The sequence below is a fragment of the Takifugu flavidus genome, chromosome 7, assembly GCF_003711565.1.
Source record: "Takifugu flavidus isolate HTHZ2018 chromosome 7, ASM371156v2, whole genome shotgun sequence".
NCBI classification, from domain to species: domain Eukaryota; kingdom Metazoa; phylum Chordata; class Actinopteri; order Tetraodontiformes; family Tetraodontidae; genus Takifugu; species Takifugu flavidus.
The window spans coordinates 14,793,289-14,809,414 of NC_079526.1; the positions used below are offsets into that span (position 1 = coordinate 14,793,289).

Below are 16,126 nucleotides of genomic sequence, written 5' to 3' on the forward strand. Positions count from 1 at the left end.
GAAGAGACACCCGAGACTCTTCTGAGATGATGCCCTGCCGGCTGTACGCCTTCAGATATCATTACAGCAGACACACAGCACGCCCCCCCTGCCACCCACAATCTATCCACAGCCAATTACAAGCAATTTCCCTGTCCTGGGTGTAGTGAGGACAGGGGAAAGAGAGAGGGGAGAGAGAAAAAGCTGTTGTCGGCCTCAAGCCGACACACATGGTTCTGTTTACAAATCGCCCATTGTTTAGCTTTGCCATAGTAACGAGGCCCTGACACCGACTGCATCGATGTTTCGAAAGTGAGACAGCAAGAGGGGGGTGTGGTGACCGTCTTTCAGTCAGTAATTGTCTGCAGGGTGGCCTGAACTTCAAGGACAAGCGATGGTTCATTCTCGCATTAGGTACCACAAACACACGTCTGTTCCCCTGCTAACCCCCCCCCCCCCAAACTCCAGCTCCCCTCAGCACGTCCGACTTCTGTTTGGCTTCCTGAAATCCAGCTTTCCGAAACTGGAGACGCAATGGGTGAGGAGCAGCCTGATTCACCAGAACTGGAATGTCAGCCTTTCCCACAGGAAACCTGGAGCATCTCAAACTAGGGTGCCCTGGACAGGCCAGTGAGCACACACGCACCAAACTGCCAACCCAGAAGATCCTACGACAAGCGGTTGGTCAAACGAACAAAATACAGGCTCTGAACGCAGGGCGTTTCATGTAGCATGAATGTGCACAACCACAGATTTACCTCTTTGTTAAATAATGTTTGAATTTGATTTTAAAAGACAATTAGATGAAAAAAAAATCATAATGTGGCTAATTTGATAATACAGGAGTTTATTTTGTGCCCATTTTTGTACCTATTATGTCATGTTTTCCCCTCAACACTCTGGTATGCTGAAATACTAAAAAAAACTTAATTTTCCATGAGCACCACTGGCGTTCGTGAGGAAGAATGTGAATTGTACTATACACGATCAAACAGTTTCACGTTTGTTTGTGCAATTTTAATGAAATAAAAATGTGTGCACATTTCCACTCAGAATTTAACAAAGTCACTGCTTGTCATAGTTTATTCCCACCAACAATTACAACAGTCGTTGTACAGAATACGACTGTGTTTCTTCCATTATCGCTCTTAAGCAGAGTCGTATTTAGAAAATGAGGTCAAACAACTGACTGTAAATGTCTTGAATCATGTTGGCATTACTGGAAATGAAGGCAATTCTTTCTCTGTTTTTTTTAAATCATTTTAGTCCATTCTTACCTTACATCCGCAACTCTTTTGCTGTCATTTTCCTCTATGATTTCATTTCTACCTGCCTATATTCATGTCCTGCTTGCAGAAAAATACTAATTTTGACGTCTCGTATCAATATATTCTGCTAAATTCTACCACCTGGACAGATCAAATGGGCCTTCATAGAAGAGTGATGGACACAATCAAGGCCTCACTACCACCCAGCTCTGGAACAGTGACCAGTGCTGTGATCAGCTGTTACACTGAACCTCTCTGTCATAACCTCCTCACCCCAATTCCCATCTCAAAGAGCACCCCCGTTACCTTCACCAGCATTACCTTCTAACCATAACAAGGGCCACAGTAAGGGGCTGCTGTGAAGAGATGGCACCCTGTCAAGCCTTTCATCTCAATAACTACAGCCACACACGTTCTGGCTTCAACCCGTTGCACTTTTTTACACACATAGGAATGTGCGCTCACACACACGCAGGAGAGCACGGATCCAGAAACGCTAGGTTCCATCTGCTCTTGGATGTGACCCCACTGTTAGTTCCATCTCCCACTCCCCTCTCTGCTTGCTGCTGGCACCACTGTGTTAACAAAAACACCATATTTCTGTCATCGTCCCCAGGACACGCCGTTCCCTTCATATCTCTCTTTCTTCTGCGGGCGTTGAGGGAATGACTATGAGGGCCTGGAGGGATCTGGGACACGGGTGAGTTGTGGGAAACCAGAGTGTAGTCTCTGGCCTCACAGCATGAGTCCCTCTCCTCCAGCTCCCCCCTTTGTGCTGTAGCTCTGTTTCTCTTTGGGCAGAGAGTCATAAGAGGCTCCGTGCAGATTGCGTATTACGCCCACAAATGATATGGGAAAACTTGCCCTGTTTAATGCTTTATTTGCGTATGACCTCTGTTTTCCCTTTCTCAGGCTCGTGTGTGGTTCTGCTTGTGCGTCAGTGTCTCTTCCTACCTCTACGTAGTCTCTGGCATGGCCCCAGTCCCTCTTGGAGTCCAGGTTACCCAGGCTGAAGCATTCCAGTTGGCCAAGGTGAATCTTTGCCACAGAACGGCTGATCTTACGTGTCACAAAGTTTTCACCTGAAAAACACACATTTTAGGCTTTAACTTACGCAAATGTAATGGGCTACATGAAAACATGAAAACATGAAACAACATGAAAAACATGAAAACATGAAAAACAGAAATGGAATGATATGAAATCAAGTGGAGTTGAGTGATCCTGCACAGCCTTCCGATCCTTTGTTCCAAGCCTTCCTTAGTCAAAGAAACAACTCAAGCCAGCAAAAGTCAATTAAATCTTTTGCCACCTCATCTTCAAAACTCCAGTGAGATTGCTGACCTCTCATTTTCCTCATTAATTCACAGTTTCAGTGTCGAATCTGGGCTTGCTGCCAAAACAAATCTCAGAGCATCAATATGTTGAAGCCAGCACAACAGGGAAGTTCTAGTGAAAGAAATGACAACTGAGCAGGACCACCCTGCTCCTGCCGGCGCCGTGTCCAGTTCGGAACCACTGCAGCCAGTTCATTTGCCAGGTCGCCCAGTGATGCTCGACATTCAGAGCGGAGGCACGTGGCACAACGATCTGTGGCTAAACAAATGAGCAACTAATGACTGGTTAAAAGGGCAAAAGAAGTTCCTGGCAATGTCGATGTGACATTGAGCCACAAAAGCCTGCGACAGACTTCCAACCCAAACACGACACTGTATTGTTTAAAATAACTCTTTTATCAAGTTGATGTGTGTGTGTGTGTGTGTGTGGGGAAGGGGGGGGGGGGGGGGGGGGTAATGCAGTGTTACAGTGTCATGCAAATACTTTGCTGGCATGTTAGAGTTCCATTTTTATTCCTCAAAAGCATGTAAAGACTTGCAGACTGTGCATCTTATCTCAACACGCAGGTACCTGATCCACTTTAGACTCAATGATGAAAAATAGTAGATCTTGTACATGTGGATAAAATCTGAAGAGCATGTTATGCATAACATTGTTGGTAGAGGTGCTTCTGTCTTCTTAAGATAGGCCGAAATAAGAGATTCAGAGTGGTGATATGCCAAAATCTAATTTCAAAGGAAAGCTGTGGATGCACATTTCACAGATAGCTATTTTAACCATCCTGTTTTTGTAAATAAATCTCCTACAGCCTCGTGCGACCCTCTCTTGGTCTAAGAGTTCCTGTGAGTTGCTCTTATAATTCATCATGGCCAAGATGAATGTTGCCTTTTTGCTGCCCATAAAACAGCAACTCAGTCTCGACACTGTATCACTGCAGCCCTGACAAGGACCAGACTCCATTTAGGCACCGGAAAATCCCATGAACCCAATCATGTGAATGCACCAGATTTGTAATAATTATTTCATAGGCAAAGCGACAGCCCTGGGCAGACTGAGCAAAAGCAGACCAGAGGAGGTTAGACACGCTTATTTGACAAAATACAGCATGTTGTGTGTTGGTGGCAGGTCACATGGCTGCTGTGTCATTGCTGGTTTTTTTGCAAAGTTTAAATGAGGCTCTATTCAACCTTAGTTGCACTATTTGAAATAAAAATGTGATCATCACAATACATTTCTCCACAATAGCTGAATATTTATGAAGACATGGCATCATTGTATGCCTAGCCCCACATGTCAGATGTGAGATCAAACTCAGTTTTTATGATCTCATCTGCCTGCAGGTCCTCTCACACCTGGAGGGAACCAGTGCTCAAGCTGTCTGACGTCAAATATTGTGCAGCACTCAGTGATCTGCTACTGATACGTTATGTCAGCTTTGGTCTCCTGCATTCTTCCAAGCTTTTGGGTGTTTAAGACAGTAATACAATCAAATCCATCCAGAGCCCAAACAACTGATGAAATAGATTCATAAGGGAACTCCACAGGCTCATATTGCTTTAAATGTGTTGCTGGTCTGACAAATTATTTAAGCTGACTTTGACATTAAAACCTCGTTAACTAAGTATCCCAAAACCATTTTACATTTCCAGATTACAAAATAAAGATAAAATTAAAAATGAAATGCAAAACACGCATTGCTTATATGAGCACATGGGGAATATAACAGAGTAACTGCGATAGTAAAAAGTTTGATTTGGTCCAGCATCTTTCGGGAAACTCAAGTGTGCAGGTTAAATACAGGTCGTCTAACCAAAGGACCAAATTAGCTCTTAAAATGGTAGAGGGATAGAGTGTAAATGTACAGTACACCCAATCAGCAATAAAAAGGTATTATTTCCCCCCGAGCACACCTGTAGAGTGCTTATAAAGCTCACACCTTTGTTTGGAGTGGCTTTGCTCCCTGCCTGCTCTAATTGGCGTGGTGTGGACCAGAGCATGGACCCTATGGTCCAGCCTGCCTGTATGCAGACAAAGCATCCTCTGTTACTGGCCTGGGTGTTAATGTGTTTCCTTTACTGGCAACAGCACTGCATGACAGATGGGGAGAGGGGTGGAGGTGGGCAAAATAGGAGCCAGGGGGGCTAACAGCAGCTTTGGAGCACAAGTAAGGCAGCTTGCACGTTTAACCTTGCCCATGGCCCAGCAGAAAGTCTAATAAAACCTTGAGCCATGAAAACTGAGCACCATACTGTAGTTCTTACTCACAGTTTTTCCCCCAAATATTTTTGAAGGATTAAAACGGGAGGGGGGACTGACAGAGAAGAGTGAGGAGAAATGAGCAACGATGTCTCCTAGAGCCAGGCCATATGAGTCCTGACAGGATGGGCTCAGGTGAGGGAGGGTTCAGGGAGAAGACAACTGAATTGTTGGAGCAGTACTGGATAAAAAAAGTGTATATCAGTAAAAATAAACCTACTGACATGTCAGAGAGTAGAACTTCTTTTTTTTTTTACAATTATCTAATCAGAAATGCAAGAAAGAACGAAAAAATTAAACTGATTTATCTGGATGAAAGGTAAATGGTGACATGGGTCAAGAGATTGGTCTTTAATATAGACATGTTGTATAGACATTGGGCTTATGACCTCCATTTTAAAACAGTCTGTAGGTGACACTTCAAAGACTGAATATCTGCCTTAGTCTGCCAAAAACTAGACTCTAGAAGTGCATTTACATGTTAGCTGGAACAAAATCAAAGTTTTAAAAATCGAGCAAACACAATCAGATAATGTGAATGAGAGCCCATCATCTCCTGCATGTATACGGACCAGTGTGATGTTCTGTATATGTAATACAGCCTTGCGCCAAATTTTCTGGGTTGCTAACATGCTAGCTCACTTGTGACTTATGTGATCTGTGATGTAGATTGATAATGGACCAATGCAAACAAACTGAAGAGTGCAAATGAGCACCTATCATAGCAGAGGTGACATGAGTTCAACAATAAATTGGTTACATTCCTGCGCATGCATACATGGGACAATAGTTCAACAAACTGCTGTGTTAAAACCACAAACGCGCGCATGTGCTGTGCAGTGGGACGTTCAAAAGATTGTCGAAAAATGATATGACTCTGTTTTATGGTGTTTTAGCTCTGGAAAAACAGAGTAGAGCAAAATAATTTACCAAGTTGATATTTATTGCAACACTGGCACTTGTAGAGTCTCCTCTTCCATTTTTAGCCAAGTCCCCATCCAACTCGAGAGCTGCCGTATGTTTCTCATCACCGCGTCAGTGTGTTCCCAGGTGATTCTGCAGGAAGTTCTCCCTTTTCCCCACAAAAATGTGGAATGACTTGGTAAACCACACTACAGTACTTCAGTGAGCCATATTTCAGAAGGTTGAATACTCGCATTAGAAATTAAAATAGCAACCACCTCTTTTTCAAATGTTTTATGTCTTATTTCTGCCGTGAGCTTTCCTTGATCAACCATGTTCCAAAACGGAGGGGGGGAAAAAGCCAGACTTTGATTTGACTATAACTGTTGTAACAGGAACCCTTGGGTTACCTTAATACACCCTTTACACACCTATTCTGGAATTCAAGGAAAGCTGCAAATCTCATAATCCTACACTGGTCTAGGGAGTGAAAGTGGTGTGGTAGATTTCAAAAATCCAACTCTTAATTCTTACCACCACTCCCATGTTGTTGTCAAGATTTAGTCTGATGCTTTAGACTGTTTACAACATAAAAAATGCGTCTCACCTCTTCTTGGACAAAGTTCTGAACAAAATACTTGACTTTACAGTGAAACTGAATGATTTTGCAGGAGGAATCATTCCTGTAATGAGAGGCTAGCCAAATTTTCACCCAGGCCAAAGACCTGTCAGTATCTGCCATCACTGTTATTGCACAATTCCCATTCTCAGGAGCCTTGACGGAGACGAATATTTGGGTTGGACCCAGGAGAGGTCATGCACTCAAATCTACCAACAGAGTGTCTATTCACACCTGACAGACTGCTGTCCTCATTCTGGCCTGATTCAGTGGGGAGGGTGCAGAGAGGGAAGGGATAGCGTGGCGGGGAGGATGTGCCGAACAGATAGAGATGTTGGAGAAATCGGTTGTGACGCAACAAAAACGAATGGGCAACACAGGGTGGAGGAAGGTAAGCTGAGAAGCTTTAGGGAAAAGGATGCGAGAAGATAAACCTTGTTTTGCTTGAGCACAAGTGCTGGCAACACTACACATGCAGAGCAAATGAAAGATTGCTTTTTTCTCCCCCAAAGACTGAAAACAAGTAAAAACAGCCTGATTCATTGACAGCAATGAACCATTTTTAACAGATTCGCTGTCCTTTTTTTCAACCTGGAAAATGTTAAAAACTTGCTTTTCTTCATAGGCAAATGATTAATCATCACTCCAATTAATAGGCAGCAACCAGATTCTTGATACGTGCAACAGCATGTCCTGTAGATTCTAGTGTATAACAGGGACCAGACAATGACATTGCTTTGTCAACAGTCCAGATTCAGCGTGTCAGACGCTGTTCTTTACCATCACCTATCAGCATATACTGTATGCTACAGTCTATTGGTGGTCTGTGGACATGGAGATTGTTTTTAATGCGTGGTCGTCTGCACGGGGAACTCCAAATTCTGAAAATGCCATCCACACCAGACAAAGGAATGAATAACAAAAGAAAGGCAAAACGGCAGCATTCCCTTCCACACCTTCAGACCGAGTCATTTAATTCGGAGGATTTTCTTTTAAAATAAACTCTCCGGTAAATAGAAAATATATCGTTTTACACATCTGTCAAGTGATCTGACCTTTGGGGAAAAGCCTCAACAAAAGCAGAAAGCTGAAGCCAAGGCATGCAGAGGCTTATTTGCAGTATGTGTGAGTGAGGGGCGACACAGACCTTGGCAGCACTGCTATACCTTCCTCAGTGGTAACTGGTCTTCTATCACAACATAACAGTATATTATTCTATACTGCCAAGCATGAACCGCAGAGCTCTCAGGGTGAGAGATGGATGGACTTCCCCAAGTTCACCACTGTATTAGTCTACTACTGGAGCGGTCAGAGTAGCCACAAACAAAACAGATTAATTCTCCATTTCAATGCTGAGCCTTGGATCAACAGACTGTTAATGACAACTGGTTAAACTTGAGTTTGGTCTTTTAGTGTCAAAACTATATTTTGGGTCATGTTAAGGTCCTGAGTGTCTTGAGCAGGATGATCAAATAAATAAATGCACTGGTTGTTTGGACAGGATTGACCGCCGCTCGCTGATGCCAAGAGACAGCAAAGTCCTGCACTGTCTCATATGTCATAGTTTTGTGGAGCCCATTTAGCACCCCTGCTAACGGTAATCCCCCTCTTCAGAGTCAGTGTGAGGGTTGTTTGTTATGGCTAACAACTAATCAAACCAAGAGAGCTAGCCACAGTGTGAACTGGCCAGCACATCCAGGCTTCTGTTATGCTTCACTCTATTCTGTATTTCCACTGGGATATTTTTTCGACCTGGCTGTCCAATTTCATCCCTATACAGCAGTGGTCAGGTATTTATGAGAAATCTAAGAAAAACCAGAAGCACATTCTTACAGGGATTAAGTCACCTTGGGCACTGTGAGAGACAGAGGGGAAACATTCTTCACTCCACAACCCTGCCCAGCAGTCACCAGGTCGCCACATGTGACATCCCAGACGAGGCCATGACATAGATGGTGGCTGGTTTGGCTGTTAATTTCATAAATTACAAGGATATATTTGTATAGACTGCTGGCACCCTCTGGTAATAGCATCGCAGCTGTGCCTGTGCAAGAGTTGAGAGCTGGGGAGTGGTGCAAAATCCATGAATTTCCTCCCTCAAGAGGTATAATGTGGCACATAACGCCACATTATAAAGACAGAAAGGGCAGCACACAGCATCAAGTCACTGTAACGGTCTCTATATTAAAAACTCTCCAAGGTCAGAAAACCAAAACAGTGAATATACAGACTTATTGTTAGTGTGTAAGTGCACATCAACTAGGCCATAATATCAATATTGTAAAGGTTTTCATAAATGAAACTCAGGTACAGGTATTTTGTGTACCTGAATGGTTGAGACATTTGTATTTTTACAGTGAAAGTAAAACTATTTAAGAATGGCGGAAGACCGAGCACAACATTTCTTGTTACTATTGACTGCAATGTCAAGAAAACTTTTCCACATTATAGTACACTATTGTTTATCTGTCATTTAGCTGTTCATGTTGCAAAAAATATGCCATCGGGAGGTTTGCAGGTCAAACCACTGTCTCCTCTGCTCCGAAACCCTCCTGCGGCCACCAGAGTGAATGGCCAAACGCCACTTCACTGCAGCAGTGGTGAGAGGGTCACAAAGCAGCCATGAGGGGCCTGGGTAAATACGGGCCAATTCAGCCAACACAAGCGCAACCCTGGGTTGTGCAATGCAGCCATGGCACATGTGGCCACATCATAGTGTAGTGTTCCTGCTTTATGTGCAAAAACAGCCATACCTCTGAGAATAGAAGCAGCAGGAGCAAACCCACTGGCCTTCTGGAGAAAGGCTGACTGCAGAGAAATGAACAGTAATACATGGAGAAGGAGAAGAGCGCGTGCACGCGCGTGCGTGCGTGTGTGTTGTTTGGGGGATGGGAAAGAGAAGGAAAAGGCAGAAAAGAGAAAGAGCTGACCAAAGCCCATAAGAGTGGGGACGTGTTATCGAGCAGCCAGCAGGCTTTCCCTTTTATGGCCATTGTGTGTATGTGTAGAACTGGACACCAACTTTTCTGAGTTTCACCACTTCGTTAAGGACTGTGTTTGATTGAGTGCAGAAATCTAAGTGTGATGAGATTCATTTTCCATTGATTGATAAGAATGACCTTTGATCGTGACTCCTCATCCATTTTTTCTTGCTTGACTGCATCACATGTCATTCTCAGGTTGTTAACTTGCTCTCCATTACAAGCCCTTGATGGCCATCTTTGCTGAACTCGCTGTAAACTACGCCAGTTCCCACACCTATCTATCAGTGGTTACCCATTAGAGTTTACTGGATGACCCCTGACCTTGGCTGGGGTCGTGGCCAGGGCCTTCATTAGGGGATAAATCATAAACACCTGAGCGGCTGACCTGGGTGCACCACAGGGGCTTGCACTCATGTGGTATTCATTTAGGGTTGCGGTGCGTGTAAATCGGGTTAAACCTGTGCCTGCGACCCACAAGTCTCTGTGCACATATTAAAAAGTATGACCACTACCCGCTCAATATGTGTCAGAATTTGTGTGAGTATGTGTCACCAGTTAGACTTACTGTGGCGCCAGTGGTAAATGAACACGGGAACAAAAACTTACATTCTCTTTAACTGTCATACGGGGGTTAACCTGCTGGCCAAACTATGTGAGAACAATAGTTTCACTGTAAGATTGGAACGGTAATATAGATATAATTTAAAAATGCTGTTCTGGTAAATATTGCGTGAAATTTAAATCCAATTATTATAACAAACCTATCAGCTGTTTGTAGATGTGGGTGTGCTTAGTCAATCATTTATTCTGCTTATTGCTGCTGGTACTTGATTATTTGGAAATATAGAGCATTTAGAAAGACAAAGAGCAGTAAGATGACTGTCTGTTCACCTCTCCTCGGGCTCTCGTGGTTGAAAAGGATCCCGTTGACAGCAAACATGTTGTAGGCCTCCCGGAAGTTCACCACGATCCAGTAAGCATAGAGCTTAGCAACACCTGAGAGCAGAGGTGGAGGGACAGAAATTAGATCACAACAACCGCGATCGACATCATTTCAAACACTTTATTCATTATTTATTCCTCTTTTTCAGTTACAGCAAACTGGTGCCCTTGACGACCATTAAAAACTGAAGCGCTGCAAAAATGATTGATCTGATCTGATCGAATGATTGATACTGGTTGATCAATTCCAAGCTCGTACAAATAGCGCTCGCTCTCATCATCATCCTCCTCCCACTTACTCCAATGATGAGAAGAATGCCAGAGGAAAGGGAGGTGTCCCCTACATAAGTTGTAGGCTGCACACCACAGCAGCCTCTGCCTCCCTAAGTCTAATTAATCCAATGGTATGCACCTCCCATACAGCCTCAGATTGATCACTGACAGATGAGGAAAGTGCTGGCGAGAAGAGCGATTTAGACAACAGAGGGCAAGAAACCTGATCACTCACACACGTGTACAGCCTGCATGTGTCTGTGCTTAAGTATGGTTATAAAGGTGTCTTTGTTAAAGCAAGAGCCGCTCCAGCATTCAATCAGACATTTGGCCTCAGGCTGTACGAGAGCTCAAACCCTGACACGCACCAACCAACTCAAAAAAAAAGTGCAGTTTCAGTATTAGTGGCCCGATAATTTCACCAAAGAAAGATTTGTATTTACATTAACCGACAGTGTCATTGCAAATGTAATCGTTACCATAAGGTGAGCGGGGGTAGAAGATGGTGGTTTCCCTCTGAGGGATCTCCTGTACTTTGCCATACAGCTCACTGGTTGAGGCTTGGTAAAACCGTACGCTGTCAGTCATATTACATGTCTTAATGGCATCCAGGAGACGAAGTGTGCCCACACCATCCACATTAGCGGTGTACTCTGCCAAATCAAAGGAGACCTACGAAAGAGACACAAAGGGGAAAAAAAAGAGGATTACTGAGGGAGAAGTCACTCCAACTTAGAAATGGATGTGTGCAAGCATGACTGTGTGAATGAGCGACATTCTGCAAGTGTCAGGGTTGCAAACCAGGCATGACAGTTGAAAGCCACGTTGGTTAGTGCTAACTCCACCTGGAGCAACTTGGCCTTTAGTGCTTTCACATCAGCACCAGATAAAGACCCCTTATTTAAAGCTGGAACCAAAACACAGGGCCTCTATTCCTCCACCCCCCCCCCCCCCACACACACACACACACACACACACACACAGGGTGTGCAAAAGTGGGTCTTTTGATCCGATTACACTTAGCAGCTTAGCATTATTAGCCATTCCAGTTAAATGTTTTTTTTTGTATTTTGGCAAATTGGTTTTTGAACAGAGACAGAAAAGAGAGAGCGAGAGAGAGACACTCAGCCACACAGTCTCTCTCACACATGCAGACATATATATGTAATGGTTTCTCAGGTCCACCTTCCTGTGTCACTCCGCCTCTTTCCCTTCCTTCCTCCTCCCACTGCGTCCCCGCTTACTCTTGCTGGACCTCATAAAGTCATAAACTTTATTATATGCTACTGCAGCACCTCCTCCACCAAGACCCCCCTTTCTTAGTGTCTGTGAGCACCACCTTTTGCCTGTTCCAATACCAAGGAGCGCTCCTGACGCACACGCTGCAAGTATCAAAACCAGCTGAGAGGTGCAGGGTCCAGGATGCCTTGACAACTTAAATCAAACAAATTGCTTTAATGCCTCCATTCTCTGTCATTATGTTAGGCAGGGCCAGAGCGTCGACTGTTAAAAGGCCAGACATTTGTGCATGTGTGCGCGTCTGGCGGGTGGCCGCTGGGCCCCTCAGTCGAGCTAGCAGATATTGTTCTTTTCTGGGAAGTCAGCCAGGCTCTGTCAGCGTTGCGTTTTGCCACTGCTCCCAAAAAAGTGAAATGTTTAAAAAGGTTCTAAATGTACAGGATATACATGGTTTCATTTCTTTCCTGTTCACACAAGGTCTCTAGCAGGACTGCATGAGTGAATGTGAGGAATGTGATTCTGTGCATGCTTGCTGGTTTGTCTTTGAGTTATATATAATCTCCATTACAGAAATTTAGGAATTTACATTTTCAAGATGCTAAAACTTTTGATCACAAAATCCACATTAGAATTAGACATAAAAGCAGAAAATTAAACTATTGTGCAGAGCAGAATTTTTGTTTTTTTTTTGGGGGGGGGGGTGTTAAAAAGTATTTACACTATTCTAATTTGCATCCAGATGTTTTGGCCTCTGTCATTAATTGAGAGGCAGTTGTGGCGGTGTCACGTTCGCCTCTATAACGGGGTCAAATTGTTTAGTTCTGCTCCTGTTTGCACTACCAAACCAAGAGATAAATCTAAATTTCCAATAAAAAGATCATGGTGCACTGCTGAATCCCTCCTCCTCTTTAAATGGCTAATGAAAAACCAAACTACTAATCTTTCTTGTAATTGTATCAATCTGTGTGTCTTTGAAATTCAGACAATAACATAAAGACTATTAATCATTTAGGGTTTAGACTGTTTGTGGGTCATTTAAGAATTGTTATGAATTTTTGAATATGATTAAAACATTAATAACTGCACAAAATAGATGGTGGTTAGGGCTGAATTGTAGGATGAAGGGATCAGATCAAAGATGCATGATGCTACAGCATGGTGGTAAATAGCTAAAGACGCACTGCAATCTAGTGCTTTATGAAAGGCAAAAGCAAAAGAAAGGATCCTGAAAGGTTTCGTGGTGAAAAGACTGTGAGCTCCATTTTTATCAGTTTTTCTCTTATCTGATGACAGGAATCTTTGACAGGCTTTCATCTTGTGAGATGACAGATTTATTCCCAGTAAAGCTCACCAGTATTCTGACCTGAAACCACTTTGTGTTTGTTGGCACCAATCTTCACGAAAAAAGGACCAAAATACCTTAAGACAGATTTTTCTTTTCCTTCTTACCAGCAAGTACATTCTCTGAGGAACGCAAGTGGACAAGACAGCTTCAGGTTTAAAGGGGGCGATCAAAAATGGACATCTGCACATGGCATGACTGCATCTACCAACTAATCCTCTTCAACCGTGTTCATTCATCCTTGCAATGGCATATCTGCTTTTGAGTCTCAAGGTGTGCTCAAGCAGGAATCCGAGCCCACTGTAGCTATGACAATAAACAAATACCTGTCAAACAGCTCAGGTGGATAAGAGAGAGAGGTGGGAGGGTGGGCAGCACATGTGTGGAGAAATATTGCATGCTGTTTGAGTGTCTGTCAGGACAGGTTGACTGAGAGCAAGAGATTTGCTGTCAAGCTCAGGATTTATACCGTAGAGTCTGGAAAGTCCCTTTCTCCCTCCAGGCATGTTCTTTTTTTTTTCCTGCACTTCTTTTCTGATCCCTTCACACTTTCTGCCACACTCTTTTGACGTTAATGTGAGCAGGTGGAGGGAAATTTCTCCACCTTTACCATCCCTGCACATCCCAGACCACACTTAGAAACACTAGACAGCTGGATGGGTCTCAGCTATTAGATAATTGTAAAAAAAAAAAAAAGAATAATTTCAGATCTGGTAATGCCTCAGCAGACCTGTGTATACTGTGCTAAACACATAAAAGGTTTACTCAAAGGGCAATCCACCAGATGATTCCTAAAGGTTTGAATGGCTACAGGCCCAAACCACCTGGTTCCCCAAGTTGGGAGTGACCAAACCAACACAACTATATTTACAATATGCCAGTTATGACTGTCTTCATTATTATTTTTGTGAACAATTTTCAATTTTCATTATTTTTGTGAACAATCCCAGCAGCATCCCAAATAAGAGATAACATCTCCTTCTATCAGCTGATCAAAACCAGATGACTTCAAAAGGAAGCTTCTATGAAGAGGTGACGGAGGACCTCCCACATCTGAGACCCCCTGCCTGGACCAAACTTATCCCCTTGCACCTCCACCCTACGTCCTTCCTAAATACCCACCCCCATCACCATCTCCAGCTGTTGCTCCCGCGCCATTTGGCTGTAATCAGCAGCCCACATCATCTGTGATTAGGAGAAGGTGGGGGTGGTAGGGGGTAAAGACTTGACAAATTGGCACATTCTTCTACACCCATTCCCTCTCTATGCAGTGTATGCTTGTGATCTGTGTGTGTGTGTGTCACACAAATTCATATTCATACTCCACCACAGGAACATACACCCATAAATACACACACAGACCACAGTCAGCCACAATAACACATACCAACACACACTCTGGTTGTCCTGGGAGCTGTCGTACAGCCATGTGATCAAACTGGAGCCCAGATTCTGGACTAGCATAATGGCTGGTTTACACAACCTCTCTCTTGCTGTGAAGTCCTGCTCCACCTCAAACTCCACAGAGTCCACCCAGCCTGCTTAGGCCCCAGATAAGAGCAGAGCAGCAAATGGCAAGTGAGATTCAGGTTATGGCTGGGCAGTGTCGTGGTGCCTGTTGGGTTATAAATACCTCCTGGTCTGTCTTGTAGGGCGGCTCTCTCCTGTGTGTTTCGTTCTTTCTTTAGCATAGTCAGACAGTTGCATGTTTGTGACCACATCCATCCATTGGTGGGAGGGGTCATAAACATTGATGCAATGTCTGGAGGCCAACTTTCCTTCCAATCCCTCCCCAACGCTGTCACACACAAAGCTTTCAACTAAAGTGGATTAGAGACATTAATACTTTCTTATCTGCAAGCCTTCCTATGTATCTTTCACCATCCTCAACCCCTCTCTAGTCTCTCCCAGCACTCCCTGTTATTTCTTCACTTCTGCACACGTGCAAGGCGAGGGCTTGACAAAAGTGGACAGAATGACAAACTTGACAGCCAAACGTTTATCGTAAAAGACTGTATAATGCCAAAGATGTATTAGCTTGTGATGTGTTAATGTGTGTGACTGTGGGTCCCATATATAAATCTGTACCAGGTTCATAGTCTTCAGACACACAAAATATGCACCTCAGATGAGTGACAACACTGATGCATGCCTACATATGAACATGCTGAACTACAATCGCAAGTTATCACAGTTCCTATTTACTTCAAGTTGTGTGTTTACACAGGATCTAAAACATCTGAGCACTATAATACATTGTGTAATTGAAATGAACACTAGTCATCCATCTTGATGACGGCGCCCTGGGCTGTCCTTGTACATGAGCTAATCTTTACTCCTCAAGTACTTCAACCATTACCATCCCATGGTCTTCAATGACAGCAGCATTTCATCAGCAGGCAGCTCAGAGCCAGATTATACAAATGCACACGGACACGCACAAAGGTTAGCAGCAAACAATTGCTCAGGTTCAAGTCCACCTTGATTCCATCCGCGTCACTCACCAGGGTGGGAACACTGGAGCAGGGGTCAGCATGCTGCGGGCGAGAGTCTTGCACAAGGACCAGCCTTTTGAGGAGGCCTGTGGTGGAAACGGTTTACAGGAAGGGGAAGTGCTCTGTTGGAAGTTTGAGATATCAATGGAAATGCATTCTCCGTGCAACAGCAGGCAGCAGAGGAGCTTTTCTTTATCTTCCTCTTCTTATCCCCTCCGCAAGGGAAAGCCGGTGTCAAAGGAACACACACCAGGAATATTTCCAGGAAAGGATGGCTAAAACAATTACAATCCTATCCCAAAAGGAGATTTTCAAAAGCAGGCTGTTCCGTGCCAGGTCAAACCTATGGTAAAGAAGCTGTACGTTAAACAACTGAGCCCATTTGATCGCCTCTTCGAAGGACAAGGAAATTCTGCTGACCCCCAATATCCCACGATCCCACAGCAACTCGTGTAAACCACAAGCTCAACCTCTGGTTATCCAGCTGT

At 43.9% G+C, this 16,126-nt stretch overlaps 1 protein-coding gene across 1 annotated transcript in view; it reads right to left on the reverse strand.

The window, feature by feature from the left end:
- Positions 1 to 16,126, reverse strand: part of gmds (GDP-mannose 4,6-dehydratase) — a 78,836-nt gene that overhangs the window by 47,174 nt on the left and 15,536 nt on the right. Inside the window, exons 5-7 of the mRNA XM_057037732.1 lie at positions 11,042 to 11,234; positions 10,239 to 10,343; positions 2,202 to 2,329 (exon numbers count right to left, since the gene is read on the reverse strand). Of these exons, the coding sequence (XP_056893712.1) occupies positions 2,202 to 2,329; positions 10,239 to 10,343; positions 11,042 to 11,234 (426 nt within the window). The remainder of the gene's footprint in view (positions 1 to 2,201; positions 2,330 to 10,238; positions 10,344 to 11,041; positions 11,235 to 16,126) is intronic.